At 36.5% G+C, this 27,058-nt stretch overlaps 2 protein-coding genes across 3 annotated transcripts; both read right to left on the reverse strand.

Moving 5' to 3' along the window:
• Nucleotides 1–206: 206 nt before the first annotated feature.
• LOC131951879 (uncharacterized) lies at nucleotides 207–7,923 on the reverse strand. The gene is made up of 7 exons (XM_059314335.1): nucleotides 7,897–7,923; nucleotides 5,334–5,341; nucleotides 4,916–5,075; nucleotides 4,293–4,384; nucleotides 2,966–3,167; nucleotides 964–975; nucleotides 207–416 (listed from the first exon to the last, which is right to left on the reverse strand). Exons 1-7 carry the CDS (start codon nucleotides 7,921–7,923, stop codon nucleotides 207–209), a joined length of 711 nt encoding a protein of 236 aa, XP_059170318.1.
• Nucleotides 7,924–14,304: 6,381 nt separating this feature from the next.
• LOC131952448 (uncharacterized) lies at nucleotides 14,305–23,215 on the reverse strand. 2 transcript variants are annotated; one of them, XM_059315140.1, is made up of 11 exons: nucleotides 23,072–23,215; nucleotides 21,215–21,311; nucleotides 18,715–18,791; nucleotides 18,081–18,321; nucleotides 17,443–17,481; nucleotides 17,254–17,309; nucleotides 16,438–16,687; nucleotides 15,695–15,733; nucleotides 15,163–15,201; nucleotides 14,693–14,731; nucleotides 14,305–14,443 (listed from the first exon to the last, which is right to left on the reverse strand). In XM_059315140.1, the coding sequence occupies exons 2-11, from the start codon at nucleotides 21,216–21,218 to the stop codon at nucleotides 14,406–14,408; spliced, it is 822 nt and encodes a 273-aa protein (XP_059171123.1). In that variant the 5' UTR covers nucleotides 21,219–21,311; nucleotides 23,072–23,215; the 3' UTR covers nucleotides 14,305–14,405. The 2 variants fall into 2 exon arrangements, with proteins under 2 accessions (XP_059171123.1, XP_059171205.1); XM_059315222.1 differs by having other exon boundaries at nucleotides 23,062–23,215.
• Nucleotides 23,216–27,058: the final 3,843 nt, after the last annotated feature.

A 27,058-nucleotide genomic window follows, 5' to 3' on the forward strand; every position in this document is an offset into this window, starting at 1 on the left:
ACGATTTTTCCTGGTACTGACAGAAGGTTAATGTCTCTCCAGTTCTCACAAACATTAAGGTCGCTCTTTTGGGGTAATTTAATGATGATTCCCCGTTTCCAAGAATCTGGGACTTTTTCTTCATTCCATACTTTATTGAAGATCCCTGATAGAGTTTCTGCACCTATTTTTGGGTCTGCCTTTAGCATCTCCGTAGTGATTCTGTCCTATCCTGGAGCCTGATTGCTTTTTGTTTTTTGAGTAGCTTCTATTATTTCTTGTTCTAGGATGGGTCCTCTATACATTTCGAAGTGTAGGCTTATGTTAGTGAAGTCAGCAGTTTCTTCTGGATCTGGTCTGTTTAGGGTCTCTTCAAAGTATTCAGCCCATCTTGTTAGTTGTTGTTTCTCCGTTGTGAGAATTCTCCCGTTTTTGTCCTTGATAGTAGATGATCTATTTGCTATTCCGCCTGTTAGAGTCCTGATGATCTTTTAGACTGTTCTGCTATCTCCCTTATCAGCTGCAGCCTGTGCTTCTGTAGCCAATGTGTCTACCTAATTTATCTTTTCCTTCCTAACATTCCTTTTTACCTCTTTTTGCAGTCTTCTATATTCTACATCGTTCCGTACCCTGCTTTCCACGGTTCCAGTTAGTGTTTTTATTTTTGCTTCTCTTCTCTTTTCAATGAGATTCCAAGTATCATTTGAGATCCATTCCTTCATTTGTTTTTTCCTGTGTCTTAGTATACATTGGCTTGTTTCGTATATACATCCAGGATCTTCTCGCAATGTGTATTGGTGTCCTCTTCTGGTACGTCCTCGAGTAGACTAAATCTATTTTTGGTTTTTTTTACCCAAACTTATAAATATATATATATATATATATATATATATATATATATATATATATATATATATATATATATATAATAGAAGTATTAATTAAAACAAATATTTCATTCGCAGTCAACCTTAATGTACTTACAGGAAAGGCTATCTGAAACAAAAACATAAGGAATAATTAATTCTAATATTAGCTAAAACTTTGTGCCATATTAATTTAACTGTTTTCTTAATATTTTATTTTTGTGTTTACTTTTCTTTTAATTTTTTTCTTTTTTTAAATAGAATATAGATATATACATACTTTGTATGTTGATGACGGATGGAATTATTTGTGAATAGAATTTTTTCTTTGAATTTCAAATAATCAAGGAATTAGCCATGTAAAAATTATTAATTTTGCTGCTTCACTTTACCAATTTAAAAATTCTGACACAAAAACTGGGATGGGACTACCATTCTTAAAATAATTATTAGTAATACGTTAAGGAATACTATTGAATTTCGTTAGATTTGCTGCCACAAGCTCCAACATTGGCACAACGGACCCTAAGTTCGATTTAAGAGTCTGATACACTACGGAGACAATGGGCTACAATAATCGCTGACTAATCAAATCAGGCGCGTCCACCGGCGACTCGGCGATCGGTTGACTGCAGCATCGCGTTCTCCTCAGTTAGCAGTTGTGGCGCCTACTTCTGTTTTAAAGAGCATCCTACAATAGCGACACAACATTCGACCATAATACCGAACTAAGGTGATTTCTCGGTGAATGCAGTAGTGCAAACGGTGGTTTCCGAGATTACCTAGACGAAATAAGCCACGTATTAAATAGGATGCTAGCGTACCCGTCGCGCGGGTTTCTGCAAGCTGACACAATATTTTAAGAGGATTTCATCAATGCGTTACCAATGGTGTAATTTTAGTCTTTGTGTTTCTGAGACTGAGTTATTCAAGTGTTAACCGCACTTGTGCTATATTGGATCTGAGTTGTTTGAGCGCGGGTTTGTTCACACTCTCGCCCAGACCTAACCCCCCACAGGACGTCCTGTGTTAACGCCTTAAGTGTACGTTATTTACCTCCATAATAATAAGGTAGAGCACACCATGGCGACCGCTCAAGTGTCAAGGTCGTCGTGGAGGCGCTCTAGAAATAAACCGATTAAAGTACCACAGTGTCGACGGGTGCTCTTTAAAACTAATGTGGCCCATTATCGATCATAAGTAACCCATCCTGCTCCGGGTAATCCGATCTCAGACGGGGGCACCCGTGAAAAATCCCGGTCATTTCAAATTTTTTCTATTGATTCGTAAATTCATACTTTGGTGGGGGAAAAATGCACAATGAAAAATCTAACCCGGCGTTGGGTCCCTTTAAAATCTTGGACTCAACCAGTTTACCCCTAATAGTAACGCATGGTCTTATTAGTTTATTGCACTCTTTAAATCGAACGTCGGCGCCATATTGCTCACGGAGGAGCCCGCAGTGCTCAGGAAACTTAACCGCCCTAACTCCGGCTGATGCATCTGGTGCAGTTTTACCGTCGAATTAAGTAGTACACCTGACACCCTACCGTGTTGGCACCGTGGCACACTACTTCCGGTGATTAAATCAAGCCAGGGGCCGTACGCGGGACCCCTGCGGTAGTGTAATCGGGAGTCCAGAGCGAGTCCTACTACGTCCGTAATATCAGGGAGGTTGCGTAGTGTGTTTTAACGCATTATTACGGAGAGTGGTAAACCTACACTCAAGGCTTTCATAAAACACGCACTGGGGTGTACTAAACGGTAGTGTGGCAAAAATGTTTATTTGAATTTTGAATTTTGAATTTTTTTATTTAGAATTCTGAATTCAATATTAAAGATTAATTTTAAACCGTATAATTATACTGCATTAGGTACATACACTGTACAGTATCCATTCCACAAAAATACTCTCTTGCAGTGATACGTATTTAATTGTTTCTTTGTTTACACCTAGTAGACTCAAGTCTGTAAGCAAATCGTCTTTAAAGTAAATCTGGTGAATACAAAATTAATTATCACTAGACTAAAGCCAGTAATTTTTTGAAAAAGCTATTGAGAAAAATTTTAAAATCGTCAACCTTTTGTATTAATTTAAAAACGATTTATGAAACAATTACCTTAATATTGTTGTCATGTATTATGAGTTTTATCTTAATTTCAGTTCCAGTCATTAGTAACGCGGCTTCAAACGTGTACTTCGGTCCCCATGTGTCGTTTTTTTTAGAACTAATTTGAATTTTTCCTGTATTCTTCCAAACACTCATATACATTTGTTTGTCATCGCTGCAGTCAGCTCTCGGACACAACTCAACTATGAACCTAGAACAATTATATTATTACTATGTAATGCATGTATTCTGAATCTCATATAACGTACGTTAAAATGTATGAATACAAAACGGGTCTACGCCCATGTTTTTAATTCTAATTTCACATTCTTAGTCTCACATTCTGCACCATATAACATACTGTAAAAATTAATAAAAGCCAACTGTTATGCAACTTGCTTCCCAGAACGTGTGCAAGATAAATCACTATTTTTGTAAACAACCTTATTTTTAACGTATTAATTGATTAATTTTTCCTAACGAAACAGCCCCCTCTTACTTGTCAAATCTATTTTCTTTTAACATAAAATTAAATCGCCGTCTTAATTTACCATTCCCTTATTTAACCTTTTTCCAAAAACATAGCTTCGCCTACTCTGGTTCTAATTTGTGGAACAATCTTCCTAATAAAATAAAGCTATCTAGATCTGAAAATATATTCAAATCTAAACTAAAACTAAAACTATTTAATGACCTAACTGACTCATTGTAACATTTCTCATTCATCTATTATATTCTCTTTTTTTATCTCATTATGTATGATAGCTATGTAACATTGTTTCTTTATTCCACATTTTTAGTGCTATGTTGTTACTGCTATGTGTTATTGAATTGTGTTATTTGTTTGAACGGCCAATGTGAAAAAAGGCCTTTGTGCCTACAATTGTAACCGTTGTTTGAATAAATTTGAATAAATTTGAAATTTGAATAACCAGGAATAATCTCGAATATTTCATTACATATTTAAAATTTGGTTTGCGGTGTTAATAAATAAATTTTGGTTATTAAAACATTTAATACGTTTTAAATAACTTTAAAATACTTTTAAAATAAATTGAAACTAATCATTAGACGGAGTCAAACGGTTTCTAAAAAATTACTAATCTGATATATTCTTCTAGGCTTTAGAGATTTTGTTAAATGGTCGCTATAAAGTCAAAATTGATTGACAAAAACACAATTTTTATACATGATAACAATAATAGACGGACGGCATTTCGTGGAAAACGTTGGGTCCATTAAATCAAGTATAAACTTAACCGTATATAACACACGCTGCCTAAACTGTAGGAATTGGAACTTTTCATCTTAAATAAATAAAATACGATGCAGTCACCTGTTCGTTGAAGACGTTGTCACTCCTTCAATGATAACCTCTTTCCCGTCGTACATTGGAAAACGAATTTCCCCAGAGTAAGGGATTGGGTACTGCGTAGATTACAATCAGATTAGAAGTCACAACACAATTTTTAAGACAACTGTGTTCGTCGTGACAAATTGTTGTTGTATCAAAGCTCAGAATATGTTTTGGTAGTTTTATAAACCAAAACGTGATCATAAAAATATGACAGATATTTTGTGTAATAGTTTCGTTAACAAACTATTTATCTGATCAAATTAACAATATGTAAGATATAATATATAATATGTGTAATTAAATGTGTATTTTTACTTATTTTTATATATTTATTTTTGTCATTCTTTTCGTTTTTATTTTGCGTTGCCTAATCAATATTGATTTTTCATTTCATTTTGTCGTATGTCGGCTCCAAGCGAATTCCTTTTATAAAATATAGAATTTGGTGTGGCCTAAACCGATTAGGTTTATATTTTTGTCTGAAACTGCATTTTTACTCTAAAGTGGAAAAAGTTTCAGCTCTATAAAGTTTTGACCAAACAAATTAAACAATAACCAAGTCATAAACTAAAGAAAACAGAGCTAGATCGATGTACACTTACATTTGTTTTACCATCAGCAAACGACCGTTTAGTGTGGTGAAATGTGCTGTTGTTGAAGGTCTGGATCTGATAAGTGTCCACACAACCAAAGGAAAGGATATTTGACAGAAATACAAAGAGCATAAGATGAAGCATCATCATGGCGATGAAGGTCCGACGTCTATAAACATAGATTGAGTTTTTAATTAATTAACCTGGAAATTTCTTAAAGTAATTTTATATTTTAATTACCACTTTGATTACATAACATAGACACAAATCTTGAATGCGTCTCTACTAAAGTGCTTTTTCTTAAAATTGTCAACTGATGCCACTGTTATGTAAAGTATGTGCAACTTGTTTATTAAAAACTCTGTATTGCACTTTAATGAAGGTTTGAAGTTTAAATAAAACTAGTAAAATATACAGGAGAACTTACCTATTGCACTAGTAAAAACCAGAAAACAGCTTTTCAAAATGTTATGGCACTCACTTTTCTTTAACACGTAGAACAAAGATGGCCGAAGCAACAACACCTGCTACCTACAGATTGTTGCAGCTTCGCTGACTGTTGTGGACATGAGTGGGAAAATAAACAGACACGGGGAGATTTGTTTTATTGTATGGGACTACATTAGGACTGGAGGTAGAGCAAGAAAACTTGTTCTGACATGGGGAGATTTATGTTTTATTGTACTGTAGTATATATATATATATATATATATATATACATATATATATATATATATATATATATATATATATATATATATATATATATATATGTATATATATATGTATATATATGTATATATATATATATATATATATATATATATATATATATATATATATATATATATATATATATATATATATATATATATATATATATATATATATATATATATATATATATCAGGGGGTGAGGGTGGAGGGACGAGAAATTGTTGTTTAAAGCAATGGAGCAGTCAAAAAAACAATAACAAATTTGACTTTTAATCACTTTGGTTATAAAAGAAAAGAATGAGCCAATTTATAAACCACTGTAAAATAAGCAAAGCAGTGCCGTAGGCAGGGGGGGGGGATTAGGGGGTCATAACCCCCCCCCCCCCCATAGACACCTCGGTATATATATAAAAAGTACGAGGGGGGTGCAAATCGAAAGTTTGAGGGGGGTGCAAATCGAAAGTTTGAGGGGGGGGGGGTGAAAATCGAAAGTTTGAGGGGGGGTGGGTGCAAATCAAAAGTTTGAGGGTGGGGGGTGCAAATCGAAAGTTTGAGGGGGGGTGCAAATCGAAAGTTTGTCCCCGGGTAAAAATTGGACCCCCCCCCCCCCCATTGAGACGATCCTGGCTACGCCACTGAAGCAAAGTATCAACATTTGTAAAAATATTTTTTGTAATGTATTTTTAGTATCTTAGATAGGGTTATATTTATACTTTTAAAAAAACGCATGACACAGTAGATGTCTGGTTTAATCTTTCATTTAGAAAATGAAAACAAAGCAATTTTTTTTTCCTTTTTTTAAAGTTTTTTTGTTACCGAAAATTTTCAAAATATCAAATACATCCAATCTTAGGTAAATTCCGACAAAAACCTCAAAATAAAGTTCTTATAACCACAATTTATTTATTAATACAGAAAACCGTTTTTTTTTTAATGTAATGGAATATTCTAGATTATTCCCGCTTTGATGCATTGGGAAAAATTAATCCATTTCTAAGTTAGAAATAAGGTTGTTTTCAAAAATAGTTTTTCGTCTTGCACGCGTTATGGAAAGCAAAATGAATAACAGGTGAAGGTTAATATTTTTTACATTAAGTTATATGGGGTGCAGGATGTAAGACTAAAACGGTGAAATTCCGAAAAAAAAATGTGTGTGTAGTCCCATTTTATATTCACACTGTTTAACGTACGTTACATTTTGTGGTAATCTGATCTCTGCATTGCCGATAACTTTTCAAAATAAAATTGAAGTTTTTTTTTAAAAAAAACGCGTGACATAGTTAAGCGATGTATGTTTAACACTTTCATTCAGAAAAATAGAACAAAATACATTGTTTTTGGCTTTTTTAAAAGTGTTTAGTTACCGAAAATATAAAGAACTTCAAAAACGTCCAATCTTAGGTGAAGTCCGACAAAAATTTCATATATTACAGTTTTTATAATCACAATAAATGTGTTTATACCGCACACCAATTTGAGTTTAAGATAAAGCTCATATTACATGACATCAAGATTAAGGTAATTGTTTCATAACTCATTTTTAAATTAATACAGAAGGTTGAGGATTTTTAAATTTATATATATATATATATATATATATATATATATATATATATATATATATATATATATATATATATATATATATATATATATATATATATATATATACATATATATATATATGCATATGTAGAGGACCAAATAATTCTGTGCGGTGGGGGACCTTTTTTTTCTAGTTCCACCTCTGCAGCAGCGTCAATTTAAATTATGATCATGTTGACCTTTTAATTACCATGTTGATGACTAGCTGGGATGGCTAGTTTTGTGTAAAAATAAATTCTGCACTAGCTTTAAAATAAATCATTCATTTGCTCATAATTAAAAGCGTTTATTTCTTTTTAATTTTGAGGATCGCCAACTTCTTGTTAGAAGATGGCCCGTTGGAGAAAAGATAATCATTAAAAGTACACATACAACAAACTATAAGTAAGTAATATAATCTAATTGTAAAATTTAATGTATGCACAGCAGGTGCGGATTAAGCTTGGGCGGGGCCCAATATATATATATATATATATATATATATATATATATATATATATATATATATACATATATATATATATATATATCCTAATCAGCATACCATTCAAGATATTGATGGATTATTTATAACTTAGGGACATTCGACACCGATATTTACAAAACTGCTAATTTAAAAAGCTGTCAATTGTGTTCAATGAGCGGTACATGGGATACAAACATCTAACCTTCTTCTCTTCTTCTTCGTTCTTCATTTTAGTGTTGGAAGGGATCCCCTTCAATACAATTAAGTATACGTGTCAACTGGTTAGGCGCCATTGAGACCATTGACTCTGATTTCAGCCTACTTTTCTTTTTACTATCTCATATATACGAAGTGGCTACAGGACATTACCCCCCTGGAAATTACCCCCCCGGTCATTCCCCCCCCCCCGTATTTACCCCCGGAGCAATTACCCCCCTGTCAATTACCCCCCTGTCAATTACCCCCCCCCCCCCCGGTGAATTACCCCCCCCCTTCTCAAGTTAGAATCCTAACTCTAACTAGAATTATATACCTATATACTAATTTAATCCAAAACTTAAGAAAAAGACCAAAACCTAAACATCCAACTTAGCCTAAAACTTCACACAAAACCAAAACCAACGCTAGACATTGGTTTAAACTTAACCCTAACCCTATTACTAGCCCTAATCCTGACCCTGACCCTAACCCTTAACCTAAGCCTAACCCTAACCCTAACCCTAACCCTAACCCTAACCCTAGCCATAGCTCTAGTCCTAAACCTAGTCCTAAACCTAGCCCTAACTCTAACCCTAACCCTAACCCTAGCTCTAACCCTAACTCTAACTCTAGCTCTAGCCCTAGCCCTAACCCTATCCCTGACCCTGACCCTGACCCTGACCCTAACCCTAACCCTAACCCTAACCCTAACCCTAGCCCTAACCCTAACCCTAAGCCTAACCCTAACCCTAACCCTAACTCTAACTCTGTCCAGGGGGGTAATGTCCTACTGGGCGGGGGTAATCGACAGGGGGGTAATTGACAGGGGGGTAATTACTCCGGGGGGTAATGTCGGGGGGGGGGAATGTCCAGGGGGTAATTGACAGGGGGGAAATGCCCTGTTCCCATACGAAGTATAGAGAAAGTCCTGTAATTGTGCAAAAAACAAAATCGAGATGTGAGATCTGATACGGAAAAACATAATTTTGCAATCTTGTCCGTATGTCTGTCTGTCTGTCTGTGTGTAAACACGATAACTTGAGTACCGTTACAGCTAGGTTGATGAAATTTTATATATAAGTATTTTATCAAAATCGTAGATTCTCGTCAACTTTTGAACGATTTCCGACAACCGGAAGTGGTACTTTTTCTTCTTTGAATTTTTCAAAAGCCTTTAACTTGAGTACTATTTGAGATAGATAAATGAAATTTCACATGTAAGTAAAAGATTTAATTATCTACCTTCTTTCAAATTTTTAGTAATTTCCGTTGACCGGAAGTAGTAATTTACGCTATTTCCGATTTTTTAAAAAAACGCATGTAAATTTATAAAGTACTAATAATATTCCGCACTATTCCGCACTATTATGCAGTTTTTGTTTTAGCGTTCGCTTGATGCGCAATTCTTTTTTCTATGAGATTCTATTCTATTTTATAAAAGTTCAAGTATTTAAAATGGATTTTAAAACATAACTATATCCCGAGTTCCCATCCCCTGTTGTTTTATATAAGAATATTTGAGAAAGCTTAGGGGAGATCACTCCCGGTTTATACTTTCTCGTAATCAGAGTATAGAGAAAGTATTGTAATCGTGCACAAAATTCACATGAAATTTTGAGAGTTTCCACCGTTTTACTTCTCAGTATTTCATCATAAACGGAGTATAGGGGACTTATTTTAATCGGGCAAAAATTCTAAATCCAGATTTATTAAAATTTCGGCGTTTTACGCGTAATCTTGTCGGAAAAACTGGACTTTTCAATTCTGTCCGGATGTGTGGATGTGTGTCTGTAAACACGATAACTTGAGTATCGTTAAAGGTAGGTTGATGAAATTTCATATATAAGTATTATATAAAATATGTAGATCCTTTTCAACTTTTCAGCGATTTCCGATAACTGGAAGTGGGACTTTTTCTAGTTTGAATTTTTCAAAAGCCTATAACTGGAGTACTTTTTAAGATAGATATATGAAAATTTCACATACAAGTAAAAGATATAAATTTTAATAATGAAATAACACACGGGAACAACAACGTTTGTTTTCGTTCAAAAATACGCTATGATAAAATAAAACTGCTGTTACCAGATCAAACTAATCAATTCTCAATGTTCATGTGCTGTTGATGGAACCGAACACATTCAACTGTAAATGTTGGTAATGCTCAATCTATCACTGTAATACAAACTGGGATGCACACAATGAGTCCAGGGACAATGGGCAGGATTCAGCGCACTTTTATCTCATGTCATGCGGAATGATTCATTCTTTGTTGAAATAGAAGCACGTCGAACAGGCAAGGTATTAACTATTGCATACAAATTATAGCGAACCAAAATGGCTATCTGTTTGCTAATATTAAAACTGAAATAAAATAACCTGCTCACAGTTAAACATTGAGCCACTTAATTCAAGACTATCGTACCTTGATTACCGAATGCCCCAACTTCTACTTTAGGCAATCACTTTTATTTTATTTTTACTTTCTCGTATATACGAAGTCTTGTAATCGTGCAAAAAACAAAAACGAGATGTGAGATTTTTGCAAATCTCGACGTTTTACACCTCACTGATACGGAAAAACATAATTTTGCAATCTTGTCCGTATGTCTGTGTGTCTGTTTGTGTGTGTAAACACGATAACTTGAGTACCGTTACAGCTAGGTTGATGAAATTTTATATATAAGTATTTTATCAAAATCGTAGATCTTAATCAACATTTGAGCGATTTCCGACAACCGGAAGTTGTACTTTTTCTACTTTGAATTTTTCAAAAGCCTATGACTTGAGTACTATTTGAGATAGATAAATGAAATTTCACACGTAAGTAAAAGATCTAATTATCTACCTTCTATCAAATTTTAGTAATTTCCGTTGACCGGAAGTAGTAATTTACGCTATTTCCGATTTTTTAAAAAAACGCATGTAAATTTATAAAGTACTAATAATATTCCGCACTTTTATGCACATTTTGTTTTGGCGTTCGCTTGGTGCGCAATTCTTTTCTTTTTTCTATAAGATTCTATTTTATTTTTAAAAGTTTAAGTAATTAAAAATCATGTCTATATTACAAGTTAAATAAGAATATTCGAGAAAGTTTAGGGGAGATCACTCCCGGTTTATTAAATATTATAATAAAAACAATTTTAAAATTCTATGTTAGGGATTGTGTATATTTATATATTTATATATTTAATAAGACAATTGGGTGAATTATAATAAACAGCAAAAATTATTCAAATAAGTTTAGAAGTATTTGGCTTGCTGTCCCAACTTTGGCATTCTATAGAATACTTTGGTATTCTACAGAAACCTATGGCATTCTATAGAAACCTTTGGCTTTCTATATAAAACTTTGGCATTGTATAGATAACTTTGGCATTTTATAGAAAACTTTAGCGTTTTATAAAAAAAAAATTGGTATTCTAAAGAAAATTTCGGCATTCTATAGAAAACTTTGACATTCTATAGAAAACTATGGCATTTTATAGAAAACTTTGGCATTCTGCAGAAATCTTTTGTATTGTATAGAAAACTTTGGAATTCTATAGAAAACTTTGGAATTCTATAGAAAACTTTGGTATTCTACAGAAACTTTTGGCCTTCTATTTAAAACTTTGTCATTGTATAGAAAACTTTGGCATTCTACAGAAACGTTTGGCATTTGCAGAAATCTTTTGTTTTTTTTTAGAGAAAACTTTGGCATTGTATAGAAAACTTTGGCATTGTATAGAAAACTTTGGCATTCTACAGAAACGTTTGGCCTTCTATAGAATACTGGGTTTCTCACCTTACCGTTGACATGTATGATAAGCATTCGCGAGTGTGGGGTAATTGGCATGGGTAATTTATCTCGTGTGGGGGTAGTGGAATGGCTTGAGGGTATTACCGAGGGGTAATGGACTGGGGGTATGTCTATACCCGTGGCCTACAAAGCTAGAATAATAATGGAGAAATGCCCGATATTTATAACCATTATGACACAATATAATACTTTTCAAATAATATTTGTTTTCTATTCCAGATTTCAAAACAGAGTCCTGGCTTTATAAGTAGACCCACAGGTGGCAAAATAAATATTTTGCACAAACAGTACATCCAGCCTAACCATGAGCATTAAAACTGGTCTGTTTGACTGGTCAGTTTGGTTGGTCAGTGTGGCCGGTAAGTGTGGCTGGTCAGTGTGGCTGGTCGGTGTGGCTGGTCAGTGTGGTTGGTCAGTAGTGGCTGGTCAGTGTGGCTGGTCAGTGTGGCTGGTCAGTGTGGCTGGTCAGTGTGGCTGGTCAGTGTGGCTGGTCAGTGTGGCTAGTCAGTGTGGCTGGTCGGTGTGGCTGGTCAGTGTGGCTGGTCAGTGTGGCTGGTCAGTGTAGCTGGTCAGTGTGGTTGGTCAGTGTGGCCAGTCAATGTGGCCAGTAAGTGTGGCTGGTCAGTGTGGTTGGTCAGTGTGGTTGGTCAGTGTGGTTGGTCAGTGTGGTTGGTCAGTTTGCGTGGACAGTGTGGCTGGTCAGTGTGGCTGGTCGGTGTGGCTGGTCAGTGTGGCTGGTGTGGCTGGTCGGTGTGGCTGGTGTGGCTGGTCAGTGTGGCTGGTCAGTGTGGTTGGTCAGTGTGGTTGGTCAGTGTGGTTGGTCAGTTTGCGTGGACAGTGTGGCTGGTCAGTGTGGCTGGTCGGTGTGGCTGGTCAGTGTGGCTGGTGTGGCTGGTCAGTGTGGCTGGTGTGGCTGGTCAGTGTGGCTGGTCAGTGTGGCTGGTCAGTGTGGCTGGTCAGTGTGGCTGGTCAGTGTGGCTGGTCGGTGTGGCTGGTCAGTGTGGCTGGTCAGTGTGGCTGGTCAGTGTGGCTGGTCAGTGTGGCTGGTCAATGTGGCTGGTCAGTGTGGCTGGTGTGGCTGGTCGGTGTGGCTGGTCAGTGTGGCTGGTCAGTGTGGCTGGTCAGTGTGGCTGGTCAGTGTGGCTGGTCGGTGTGGCTGGTCGGTGTGGCTGGTCGGTGTGGCTGGTCAGTGTGGCTGGTCAGTGTGGTTGGTCAGTGTGGTTGGTCAGTTTGTGTGGACAGTGTGGCTGGTCAGTGTAGCTGGTCAGTGTGGCTGGTCAGTGTAGCTGGTCAGTGTGGTTGGTCAGTGTGGTTGGTCAGTTTGTGTGGACAGTGTGGTTGGTCAGTGTGGCTGGTCGGTGTGGCTGGCCAGTGTGGCTGGTCAGTGTGGTTGGTCAGTGTGGTTGGTCAGTTTGTGTGGACAGTGTGGTTGGTCAGTGTGGCTGGTCGGTGCGGACGGTCAGTGTGGCTGCTCAGTGTGGCTGGTCAGTGTGGCTGGTGTGGCTGGTCGGTGTGGCTGGTCAGTGTTGCTGGTCGGTGTGGACGGTCAGTGTGGCCGGTAAGTGTGGCTGCTCAGTGTGGTTGGTCAGTTTGTGTGGACAGTGTAGCTGGTCACTGTGGCTGGTCAGTGTGGCTGCTCAGTGTGGCTGGTCAGTGTGGCTGGTCACTGTGGCTGGTCAGTGTGGCTGGTCAGTGTGGCTGGTCGGTGTGGCTGGTCAGTGTGGCTGGTCGGTGTGGACGGTCAGTGTGGCCGGTAAGTGTGGCTGCTCAGTGTGGTTGGTCAGTTTGTGTGGACAGTGTAGCTGGTCTCGTGGCTGGTCAGTGTGGCTGCTCAGTGTGGCTGGTCAGTGTGGCTGGTCAGTGTGGCTGGTCAGTGTGGCTGGTCAGTGTGGCTGGTCAGTGTGGCTGGTCAGTGTGGCTGGTCAGTGTGGCTGCTCAGTGTGGCTGGTCAGTGTGGCTGGTCACTGTGGCTGGTCACTGTGGCTGGTCAGCGTGGCTGGTCAGCGTGGCTGGTCAGTGTGGCTGGTCAGTGTGGCTGGTCACTGTGGCTGGTCACTGTGGCTGGTCAGCGTGGCTGGTCAGGGTGGCTGGTCAGTGTGGCTGGTCAGTGTGGCTGGTCAGTGTGGCTGGTCAGTGTGGCTGGTCAGCGTGGCTGGTCAGTGTGGCTGGTCGGTGTGGCTGGTCAGCGTGGCTGGTCACTGTGGCTGGTCACTGTGGCTGGTCAGTGTGGCTGGTCAGTGTGGCAGGTCGGTGTGGCTGGTCAGTGGGGCTGGTCAGTGGGGCTGGTCGGTGTGGCTGGTCAGTGTGGCTGGTCAGTGTGGCTGGTCAGTGTGGCTGGTCAGTGGGGCTGGTCGGTGTGGCTGGTGTGGCTGGTCAGTGTGGCTGGTCAGTGTGGCTGGTCAGTGTGGCTGGTCAGTGTGGCTGGTCAGTGTGGCTGGTCGGTGTGGCTGGTGTGGCTGGTCAGTGTGGCTGGTGTGGCTGGTCAGTGTGGCTGGTCAGTGTGGCTGGTGTGGCTGGTCAGTGTGGCTGGTCAGTGTGGCTGGTCGGTGTGGCTGGTGTGGCTGGTCAGTGTGGCTGGTCAGTTTGTGTGGACACTGTGGCTGGTCAGCGTGGCTGGTCGGTGTGGCTGGTCAGTGTGGCTGGTCGGTGTGGTTGGTCAATGTGGCTGGTCAGTGTGGCTGGTCAGTGTGGCTGGTAGGCGTGGCTGGTCAGTGTGGCTGGCTCCCTGGATCTACGGTGGAAAGAGCTGTGAAACAAAAGAAAACCACCTTGTAATGGATGGATTGTTGAGTGAAGCGTATGTATATATAGGACAGTCAATGGCCACGTATGCGAAGTGTTATACAACGTGTAAAGTTGTGTGAAACAACATTTGTTTAATGCATGATACAAATATTTCTATGTTGTAAAAGTTGAGTTTAGTGTAGGAACTAAACTGTGAATGATGTTACAAATGTAATTGCTGTATGCTGTTTTGAACAAATCTGTTCCTTACCTGGGTCCGTGGATGTGACGTCAATACCACTATCACGACCTGAAAAATAATAGAAACATGTTGGGAAAACTTAATTTTAAGCTTTGTATGCTTCTATGCGCTAAAATAAAGTATAAAATAAACAAAACATTTATAAGTGATAGAAATGGAATAGCTGGTATCTAAAATGTCTTTAGCAAATGTTATTTTCATATTTTGTTGATGTATTTGGTTATTTGGTATTTTTTATTTCCGTCTTTTAACTTAAAAATTAACATATTCATGCATTGTCATCTGAACTGCTAAGATTAGAGAAATCGCTCCTCAAAAATGATTGCGAACATAGCTACTAATGTGACCACAAACCATTAAAAACAATGCAGTGTGATTTAAGCTGTTTAGGCATCGAGTTATTGTGATAAGTAAAACGGCGTTTGTAAGTTGTATTATAGCAATAGTTGTTTGTTGACTAAAACACGTCAGAACAGTACCTGCGCTTGTTGATGACACTTCAAAACCACTGGCACGAGCTGTAGATGAGTAAAACATGCACAGTCATTGTACAGTGGCAAGCTTTTAAATGTATTAGAAGTAAAAAAAAAATAAACATACTTTTATTGTTATTATATTGAAATCACATCTTTAAAAAGTTTATAGGGAATATTTTTTAGGAACTGACGGTTTTGTTGTTATACCAACATTAAAACAAACGTTATGATTTATTTTTATGTTAGCACCAAACCACTTGACCGTTTGCTACTATTTAATTAATTAAGGTATATTTCACAGATATTTCTTGAAAGAAATCGCCCAAGTATTTAATGAGTAATATGGGAGACAACGAAAAAAAAAATGTGACCGCAAAAAATATTTAAAAACAGAAATGGGCAACCATAGTGACCTACGACATCTGATTTTAAAGTTGAGCACCAATATAATTTTTTGCTACCAATGTTAGTGAGGTGTTTAAAACAATGTAACTTGATGTGAAAAACGTAATTAGTTTTTTGATCTGGTCTTTACCTGAGCTTGTGGGTGAGTCATCGATACCACTGTCGCGTGCTGTAGAAAAAAAAAACATTCATACTGGATTAGATTAACATGTTTGGAATATAGCTTTGTATTTATTTCCTATAAAAAATGTAAAACGTGGTACAATCAACTCAGCAACGACTCGTCACTCATAAATTATGTCAGGTAATTCCAGTCTATCTTGGCCTTATCAACATCCATAATGCTACAATAATTAGTGTTTTCTTATCGTTTTCACGCTGTAAATTGCTCCCTGCTTTACTTTTCTCTAACCACCCCCCCCCCCCACACACACACACGCTATCGTCCTCAGATAATAGTCACATAGTCACAATACTTATAAAATCCCTATCTCCAGTTGCGTGACGTCACTTTTGGACGACAACCTCCCCCCCGCCCCCCGCCCACACACACACACACCTCTATTCTCAATTCTCACAAAGGTGAGTATAAGAATAAGCATTATGGTAGTAGTTTATGTACTAGTATGTTGTTAAAAGTACTTGAATTGAGGACGGCTATAGAGACTAGACTGCAGACGCGGGTTGAAGTAGTAGAGATGAACTGAGTCCACCCAGCTCTGATGGCGACTGAGCATAGTGCCGACCACACTATCCCTTCAAATTCCGAAATCACAGAAACAGGTGAACTCTACTCTATTTGCCTCATAGACCGTCAGGGTTCGAAAAGGGAACTTATAAGTACAAGTATTAGTATTAGCCTAATGTACTTACCTGACTTGTGTAGTTTTAAATGTTCGGGTAGGCTGGTTTCGATCTCCTGACACCAGCGAATATTTGCTTCGAACAGCGCTTTCACCTCCCCGGTTTTCGCAAATTCGCTCTGGATGATGCAGCAGTTTAATGTGGTGCCGCCCTCTTTTAGTTCCAGCAAGGACTTGAGGTCCTCTAACTGCTGGATGTATGTGTTGATTTGCCGCTCCATAGTTTTAACCAAATAACAATAACATCGTTGGACATTTACCTGGTTGATAGGGTGCAGTAAATAGTACTTAAAACTTGGTAAGAAGGAATTGTTTATATAGTAATCTATATCCAGGGGTAGACTGTGCTGTAATACTTTTGATTTTTTTTTATTGTTAGTATTTTACCGTTCCCTTTATTGAAAAACTGATAAAATAATAAGTAGAAATTTATACGAATGTACATAAACAGGTAAAATATGTAGCCTAGATAAATATCAATAGATTAGCATCAACAGATTAGCATCAACAGATTAACATCAACAGATTAGCATCAACAGATTAGCATCAACAGATTTGCATCAACATATTAGTATCAACAGATTAGCATCAACAAATTAGCATCAACAGGTTAGCACCAACAGATTAGCATCAACAGATTAGCATCAACAGATTAGCATCAACAGATTAGCATCAAAAGATTAGCACCAACAGATTAGCATCAACAGATTAGCATCAACAGATTAGCATCAAAAGATTAGCATCAACAGATTAGTATCAACAGATTAGCATCAACAGATTAGCATCAACAGATTAGCATCAACAGATTAGAAGAACATGTCCTTACCGGTCTAGCATCGCGTGTCTGGCTTTCTTGTGTCGAGTAATTTGAATCTAATTCCGCTGTGAAAAAGAATGAAACGCAAATCTAATTATGCTTGCTTGTTTGTTTTTTCCAACATAACTGTTTTAAAGAATTTTACAACCATAACATCTAAGGTTAGCGAAGGGGTAAAAAAACTTTGCTTCAGATTACCGTTGTTAAATACCACACCATGTCTCTGTGTTCGGGTATCTGCAAAACAAAACCAGATTTTAGGTAATATTTAAAAAGATGCGTCTTCTCGTCAAAAAGTCTCTTTTTTACAAGCTTTTATTTAACTCACTTCCTCGTAATTGGTACGTGGGTCAAGACATGAAGACAATACCTCGTAACATTAAATTTGACTTAATTGGATGCCCAAAATTTTTTAACTAACCATTGAACCTTAATTAAACTTAACTACTCAAATTGTATAGATAATCGCTATGGGAGTGTGCATATTGTAAGTGTAATGAGTAGTCTGTAAAAGATGTCATTTAGTTAAAAAGGGGGGGGTCTGAATTTTTTCGTAATCAGCAGTATAGTGGGTGGCGGTCAAAGAAATGTTGTATTTAAAAAATTTAAACTTTGCGAAAAACGAGTTAATTTTTGTTGGAATTTTGCAATTTTATTTACTATAGAGGGGGTGGAAGGGGGGGGGGGTGGGTTTTGTGACGACGTCTTGGTAAAATTAAGATGATTGAAAGCGGCTTTAACCTAAGGGTCGCATTGACATTATGTTTTATGTGAGAGGAATCCATTCCCTTGAGTGCGTGAAATGTTTTGCAAGTTTTATTTGATAAAATAATCACCTCTATCTTTCGGATGGTATTGTAGATGCTGATTATAAACAGTATTCACATCTATCAATTTCTGTCTTAATTCCGCAAGCCGATCCATTAGAATATGCTCATAGCAAGTTTCGTTCAGCTTCTCAATACACGTGCATATGTTGTCTCCGTATGGCAAAGATTTAGCGTAATGTTGTATGTGCATATCCACCATTTTGAATGCACTCGGCACTTCCCGACATACCGTACATTGAAACGGGACCTGTAAATGCATTATGGTCTTTTTAAAACATTTTTATTTCAATATTCTAATTATAACAGTTTAGAAATGAAATGGTTGTTTTAAATATACAGATTTCTTAAATTGTACTTGAACTAACAGGTTGTTTTCAGTGTTTCTTCCAGGCATCTCTTCGGTGAGCCACCCCCCCTTAAGAGAGTCTACCCCTACCCCTGAAATTTTTGTCCGCCCCCCCCCCCCCCCCCGAAAATGTCAAGTATCCCCCCCCCCCCCCCCGGGGGGAAAAAGTCTGGAAGAAGCACTGTTGTTTTTAAATGTGTGTGCTGGATGTAAACATATAACAAATTTATTTCTGTTTAATATAAAGCTTAATTAAAAATGTCTTTCATTTTTTCAATGACTGAGAATGTTAACCTCTATAGCCGTAGAAAGTCCTGTTCTCCTTTGTAAACCTACCACCTCATCGGCTAAATCACCGTTTACAGGAACGTCTATAATACAACAATGAAAAGAAAACTTTTTATTTTTGTTTAATCTGCATACTAATATCAATTAATGGACTAATTACTCGTGTGCAATTCTTTAACGAACTAATTATTAATGTAAAATACTGAAACTGACTAATGTCAGATTTGCCCCCCCCCCCCCCCCCGAAGAAAGTCTACCGCCCCTCCGAACGAAATCAAATTTATATAGAAGATCTATACTTTTAACCGTGTCCCCCCGAAAATTTTAAGTGCCCCTCCTCCCCCCCCCCCCCCCCGGAGAAAAAAGTCTGGAAGAAACACTGGGCTCGACGCTTCAATATGTCCTACATGTAGGTTATTAAAACATTTTCATTGGCCCATCGTCCTAGTCAAGTCGACGTAAATCGAAAATACTTGACGTAAACTGAGGCTATTATTTTTTCATCGAGGAAAACCGAAACCGGCGCTATTTTTCATTTCGAAAGAAAAATGAGACAATGAGTTAAGATATTGCAAGTATGTAGATTAAGTCATCAAACCGTGCAGTATTATGGATCATTCACATATTACGTAATAAAATAGAACATTTTAAGCCATCTACCATCATAGAACATCGGTACTACAAAACATTTGTTATCAGCATTTCTTGTATGTACAACTAAAGATAACAACTTATCATTTTGATTGGCCTAATGGCTTATGTCCCCTTAAAATAACATTGTGCGTGATCTTTTTAGCGCAATTTCCATACGGACAATTGCGATTATTAACTCGTCATTTCTGGTGATGGATGGATGGATGGATGTGTGTCCGCAGCTTTAAGTCGTATCTCCTCCTCAACGAAGCAATATCGAGGACTAGTTCCAAAGCAAATATGTTAAGCAAGTTCCGAGGATGATTGTGGGCCAAAAAAATTCCCGGAATTCCTTCCTGGATTTCCCGGAAAAGCCAAAAAAAACTCGAAAAAATGCAGTTTTTGGCCCATATCTCGGCAACCAGACCACTTAGCGACTTGAAACATTTACCAATCGATTCCTGCCATAATTTAGAACAATATTGCCGAAGAAAGTTTTCAAAAATATCCTTTCGTTCTTTCACAAAAAATTAATTAAGAACATTTAAACTGAGCATCGTGTAGGCCTACTCGTTAAAATAAAACTATTTCCGTTGATATAGGTTAATATAGTTGTCTTTTTTTTTTAGCGCAAAAACAGTATCATTTCGTTCGGTCACAAAAAAATAAAAATTGTTATGGTTAACATAAGGAAATTGCGCTTAAATTGTCACTAGACTTTTTATTAACTTGTTTTTTTTTAAATGAGTGTTGAGCTTCACTCCATACCCAAAATAAAAACAATCTTACAAAAATATAAATCACCTCTAACCAATGTAAGAAAATACAAATAATGATAAACCCAACCCTATCGTGTTGTAAAAAAATCAAAAATCATTATTGAGGACATCCTAGCTCGTACATTTTCTATTTCTAACGAAATATGAAACACAATGTAAAGACGTTGGTGTAGTTGAGTCAGATAAACTCGACAAATAAGCTCCCTCTAACACAACCAGTTGGTTAACTCTTTAAATAGTGACGTCCATCTCTAGACTTTGAAACAGAAAGCGAGTCTATAAAACTGTTACATTACTTAAACAGTTATCTGAGTTAGCATTGGTACTCTATTATAATAGACAGCTTAGAGACGTCTTGTCGCTGCGTCTATCTGTAGTTAACTTGTCTCTGAGTCTATCTGTAGTTAACTTGTCTCTGGGTATATCTGTAGTTAACTTGTCTCTGTGTCTATCTGTAATTAACTTGTCTCTGTGTCTATCTGTAGTTAACTTGTCTCTGGGTATATCTGTAGTTAACTTGTCTCTGGGTCTATCTGTAGTTAACTTGTCTCTGTGTCTATCTGTAGTTAACTTGTCTCTGGGTCTATCTGTAGTTAACTTGTCTCTGGGTCTATCTGTAGTTAACTTGTCTCTGGGTCTATCTGTAGTTAACTTGTCTCTGTGTCTATCTGTAGTTAACTTGTCTCTGTGTCTATCTGTAGTTAACTTGTCTCTGTGTCTATCTGTAGTTAACTTGTCTCTGTGTCTATCTGTAGTTAACTTGTCTCTGTGTCTATCTGTAGTTAACTTGTCTCTGTGTCTATCTGTAGTTAACTTGTCTCTGTGTCTATCTGTAGTTAACTTGTCTCTGCGTCTATCTGTAGTTAACTTGTCTCTGTGTCTATCTGTAGTTAAGCCTCACACATCCGCTACACACCCACAACACGGTAAACACTGATTATACAAGGGACGTAACTGTGATATACATAACAACAAGGGAAGTAACGATAACTAACAACATTTAACGTAACAAGAACAGCTATATATCGTGTATTATGTAGAGTCCTGTATACCTGCATCCAAGGTTTGCATTTTAAAAAACTTTAAAAGCTTACCCATTGAGTGTACGTTAGATTCACAAATTAATTAGCCAGCTGTTGATTGTCCTCCAAATTGGTGGGGAAAAGTGTGGTTTTGTTCCTTCTGTCTCAGCTGCACATAATAATATAACATCTATAGCAACGATTTTACATAACATACATTCATATATATATATATATATATATATATATATATATATATATATATATATATATATATATATATATATATATATATATATATATATATATATATATATATATGTATTTATATATATATGGGGGAGGTGTATTTATGGGGGTGTGTTTTATGCATTACTACACCATTCATTAGATCACAAGGCAATTTTGAGAAATTATATTTTTTCCCCATATTAAAATGAATAAATACATTTTTTTTTACATCGCAGCACTATGCAACCGGTCTCCCAGTAGTAGCCCTCAATATAGTATGATGAATATACGTAAAATAAAAGACATTTTGTATTTAATTAATGTGAGGGGTGGTTGCTGGGATCTCAACTGTAGGCCTAAATGGATTAACAACAATGAGCTTGAAGTAATAAATGCCTATTTAGTCTACTAATCTCCTTTCCTCTCGTTTACAATTATAAAATCTTGACACATTTAATCCTCAGCCCGCTGCCACTCACAATACGCTTTCATAAATGACAGCTCCCCCCCCCCCTGGGCTATCATTCTTCCATCTTATAATTATACCCCGCTCCACAACACACTCGTTGTTAGTTACTCGATCAGTAACTTCTCTTGTTACGCTTATTCACTCCGTACAGCAACAACATACACAGACGTCGCTTGGTCTCGCTTCAGTGCACACACTGTTTACACTTGGTACCATTCAAACATTTCACCACATTAAACAAGAAATTTAAAATCTTTTTAGAATCAAATCCTATTTTCCAAATAAAGGAGCTATTAGTCAAATGTCTTTTCAAAACAATGTATTTTATTTTTGTAGACTATAGCTGCTTACTTTAGCTAACTGAAGTTTATTCATATTAATTTAATGATAACAATTTTTAGCACATCAATTGTATCATATTAAAAACATTCGCTCTTGCGCACTGCCTTACTATATTACAAGTTATGATATTTAAAGAATTGTGTGTTCATGCTTAAATAGATATTGAATCGTACTTTAATATGAGTTTTGGGACGGAGTGGTCTAGCGGTGGAACAAGTCTCGAGTTCGAATCCGGGTTTAAGTCAGTAGATCGTCCATGAGTCCACCCAACTCTGATGGGTACCTAACTCACGTTAGGGAAAGTAAAGGCGGCTGGGCATAGTGCCGAGGTCACGGAAACGTGTGAACTCTACTTCACTTTGCCCCATAGGCCGTTAGGTTTGGAAGGGAAACTTTTAATATGAGCTATGAGCTATTTAATAACAGTATGCTATTTAGTTAACTAAATAAATTACAAATATGTTGTTAATGTAAAAAAAAGTACTCTATTTCACCACAACTATTATCTTTTTTTTTAGCAATGAAGTAAACTACTAGAACTAAACCAAGGTAATACACTGTGAGTTGTCTCGTCTCAAAATGTGTTTTATTTATAACATATGGATGAGAGAGAAACTATACCTATACATACGCACACACACACACATATATATATATATATATATATATATATATATATATATATATATATATATACATACATACATGTAAATATATATACGTATATATATATATATGTATATACTTATGTATTGTCTATACTTAATCCTGGGAAAATAAGCCGCTCATATATTTTTGATCGTTTTATTATAAATGCCAAAAATCAAATTACACTACTTTGAAAAATGTTTCTTCTCATTTACACAACAAACATTACTTGTTCCTACAATCAGTAAGATCCTTTGCTTAAGTCGAATACACAGACGTCGGGTAGTCTAGCTTCAGTGCACACACTGTTTACAATACTTTGGTTAAATGTTCACGGCTATACCTACATATATACAAAATATTAGTGGTTTTTCCATATTCTAAAACAGTCACTTCCCTGTTAAGCTTTTCGCCCCCAAGTCAGCCAGTGTTACATGACTTGAAAACGGCATCTAAATTTAGTGACCACGTAAGGGCTTTTTATAAACAAAAATATGCCTTATTAGTTCCGTGGCCCATTTTTTTTTTAAAAAACGCTGATTTAAATATGTTGAGACAAAATTGCACACTCACATAGACACTGATATACTCACGTATTTTATCGGATCCTTGATTATGCAATACAACCATTTAATAGGGTCAGATGAAGGCCATAAAAAGTTGTTTTTTCCTGAAGTCGTAAATTCGGGTTATCAGCCTTTTAGAAAATTGGTACTTAGGCTAACGGCGTTCAAGAACTTTTGGGCATTTGTGTTTAAGTGTTTTCTGTGATAAAAATAATTGTCTATCAGCTATTTTATTCTACCTGCAAGGTTATCAACAAAGGAAAGCTAACAAATACATACTCAGTGAAAACGGGAGTAAAACAGGGATATAGGGATATATGCCTCGCAATTAAAGCTTTGATGGTAATTGACTGAAACACGCAGAAGACTACACATAACAATACACAAATAACAATTCACAAATAACAATACACAAATCCATTGGAACTTCACCCAAAGGCTGGAGGATCTCGACTTTGCTGATGACACCTGCCTCCCATCTCACAAGCAACAACATGCGCCAACCAATGTGAATCGACTATCTGAAGTAGTCTCGAAAGTAGGACAAAAATTCAATAGAAATTAAACAGGTATCAGAATCGGTAATGAAGAAGACGCACGAGTGTCAAACAAAATCTAGGGAGTGTTATCAACAAGGTATACTGTTGTTGTTTACAACAATTAAAAAAACAGATCAGTAACATACACTACGTCAAACTAAACATCCGATATAAAAAAAATTACGCCTATCATGAAAGTAATTAATCTCTCCTTTTTAAAATCTACATTTTTTATTCTGTACTGATTCAAATTCTTCTATATTTTTCTGTATTTAAACTACGCAATGCAACAAATAACGTTGGAAATTTTTTCATACTCAAGAAATATACTTCCCGTTTATTTAGCAGAATAGTAGTTAGCTTAGATATGTAGGATAGATTAATATAAATGGGAAAAGCGTACATTGGAAAAACCAAATTTTTTAAAAATTTGATTTTAGAAATCCGATTTTAACCACGTCATTGGCTTTCAAAAAGCTACCAGATATTCCCAATGTATTTTAATCAGTTAATGTTAGAAGCAGTTACGTAACCAATTGATGAATATGATGGTTACATTGAGATCTATACATTCAACATAAGTCTATGTTGTGTTGGATGATATAATTATTTGTAAAACTATGTGTTGTGCTTCAAGATAACATCATTGAACATGACATTGGGGGTGAGTGTCGTAAAAGTTTCAATAATGTTGGTGCTGATGTTGATAATTCTATTTATGGCTACGTAAAAAAACTGTTCTCTAGGATGTCAGCAATTTCCTACATTAGTCTACCAATGTTGCCATGGACGCGGATGCCACATGACACATTACTAAATTTTTAAAAGTAAAAACTCTCGCTTCAGACCTTAAGATCCATAGCGCAGATGAAGTAGAGTTCCTATATTTCTTAGCCTAGGCATATGAAAAAGTGATGCTGGTAGCTCTATACCCAGCTGCCTTTACTTTTCCCAACGTGAGTTAGGTACATATCAGAGGTGTGAGCACTATGGCGCTTAAGTTCGTTTTAAGCGTGCGATCCACACTGTGGATACGATGGGTTACTTTAATCGTCGACTAAATCGAATAAGTGTGTGATAGTGTAACCAGTGGCTTCCAAGAGCGCCCGCGATGCCGCTGACACCTAACGTACACTCAAGGCTTTCACACAGCACGCCCTGGGGTGTCTGGGTGGTAGCGTGGATAAACCCGCGCCCCAACAACTATTATACAAGAAATATAGCATCGGCTTTGTGTATATTTAAATCACTAAGTTTTAGAAATCAAGGTAAAGCGTCTAAAAATACACGGTTGGTGAAGCATTAATGAAAACCTCTTAAAATGTTGCGTAGCTCGCAGCAAATTGAACGCTAGTTTAATATTATAAATATAAAACCCCATATAGTCAGACTCTGACATACCTTCACACCCCCACATCAACATCTACCCCAATACACGAACTTTTACACGCTCTTTCAATACGAACCTACCTTAAATAAAGATAAGGCCATATGTCAATAACGTTTTTGTTACCTAATATGGTTCTTAAAGCCAATACAATTGATAGGCAAATACAACACTTTGTGGCCTCTGTAGGCAAAACACACAAAACGGGGAGAAGGTGTACTGTGTTGCTTGATTTACATACTAGCGGATAGGCATAGGTATTACTTTACTTAAAAGGAAATAGAAATGTAGAAATCAAACTTGGTTCAGCGTGTTATAAACCAGAACCACCAAGGACCATCGCCTTCCATTACATACAATTTAGTCAGACTGAGAGGTCCAACCACGCTATCATCAACAAGCTTAGCTCTATAAAACCTTTAGTGCTCTGTTCTCTCATATCACCATTTCGTCTATCCAGAGACAAAGAGACTTAAAGTATTAACCATCTAAATATTTTTTGACTTGTACTTTAATAACATTTTCCATTTGACATGAAGGTAAATGTGACGGTTTCATTTTTTTATGTGATAAAATTTTACAATACAGTAGTAATAGTATATAGAGCTTTAATAGTTGTTTTTAAAAAAAACGATAATTATTTTCTCCATTGTTGCCATTTAATTGATATTTTCATGCTAACGAGTATTAGCATATTTATTTAATTAATTAATTATTTAAAAGATTTAATTGCGACCTCGCCAGATTATAGTTCTTCTGTTGACCTTAACAGGCGAGGATTAGGATACAAGGATTAGGGGAAGGAAACGTTTTGGGGAGTGGGGATTAGAGATGGGATAAGGGTGGGTTAGAGAGATCCCTCGGGAAATACCTACCTAAAGAACGTGCTTAAAACAAAAAGGTTTATGAAAAACACACGTCCTTAATGTAATTTTAATAAAAGGAAATTAAATGTATAATCATACTTGGAACAAACATCAAAGAACAGGAGTTTTTTATTTAATCGCAAATTGTTAAGCTCAACTTTTAGAAAAAAAAAACAAATGCAAAAAGGGTAAGAGTGAAACAGAAGTTAAAATATTTGTAACATTTTGTAAAAAAAAAAACATTTTTTTTTAAATATGTGTCAGTGTAAATAATAAAACAAATAAAATTAATTAATATCAAACAAATAAATTCTTTCATTCCGCGAAACCTCTTTGGCATCAATCCCGATAATTACAATACTGGTTAACAAAATACATTGCACTTAAATAATATATTCTTATGTTAATGATCAGGCAAAATAATTATATTTACACAAGCTTTCGTATATTTACTTAGATTCACAATCATAGACCAACCGAAAAAAAAATAGTTTACACAGTATACATTAAGCTTTCCACACAATCTCACATGTACAATGCCATGGGCACAACACTTTTACAATTATTGATTATCTAATAAAATGTCTAATATTGAGTTCAAATCGAACATTCGCTAACATCTATTGTAAAGAAAGGCTGCAAAAACTGTATTCTTACCAGACTCAAACACAGATATACACACATACATCCTCACACACACAAACACATACATACACACATGTAAACTTATATAAATATACATACATATATATACATATATATATATATATATATATATATATATATATATATATATATATATATATATATATATATATATATATATATATATATATATATATATATATATATATATATATATATATAT

Source organism: Physella acuta, unplaced genomic scaffold, assembly GCF_028476545.2.
Source record: "Physella acuta isolate Inbredline_101_S28 unplaced genomic scaffold, ASM2847654v3 ptg000008l, whole genome shotgun sequence".
NCBI classification, from domain to species: Eukaryota; Metazoa; Mollusca; class Gastropoda; family Physidae; genus Physella; species Physella acuta.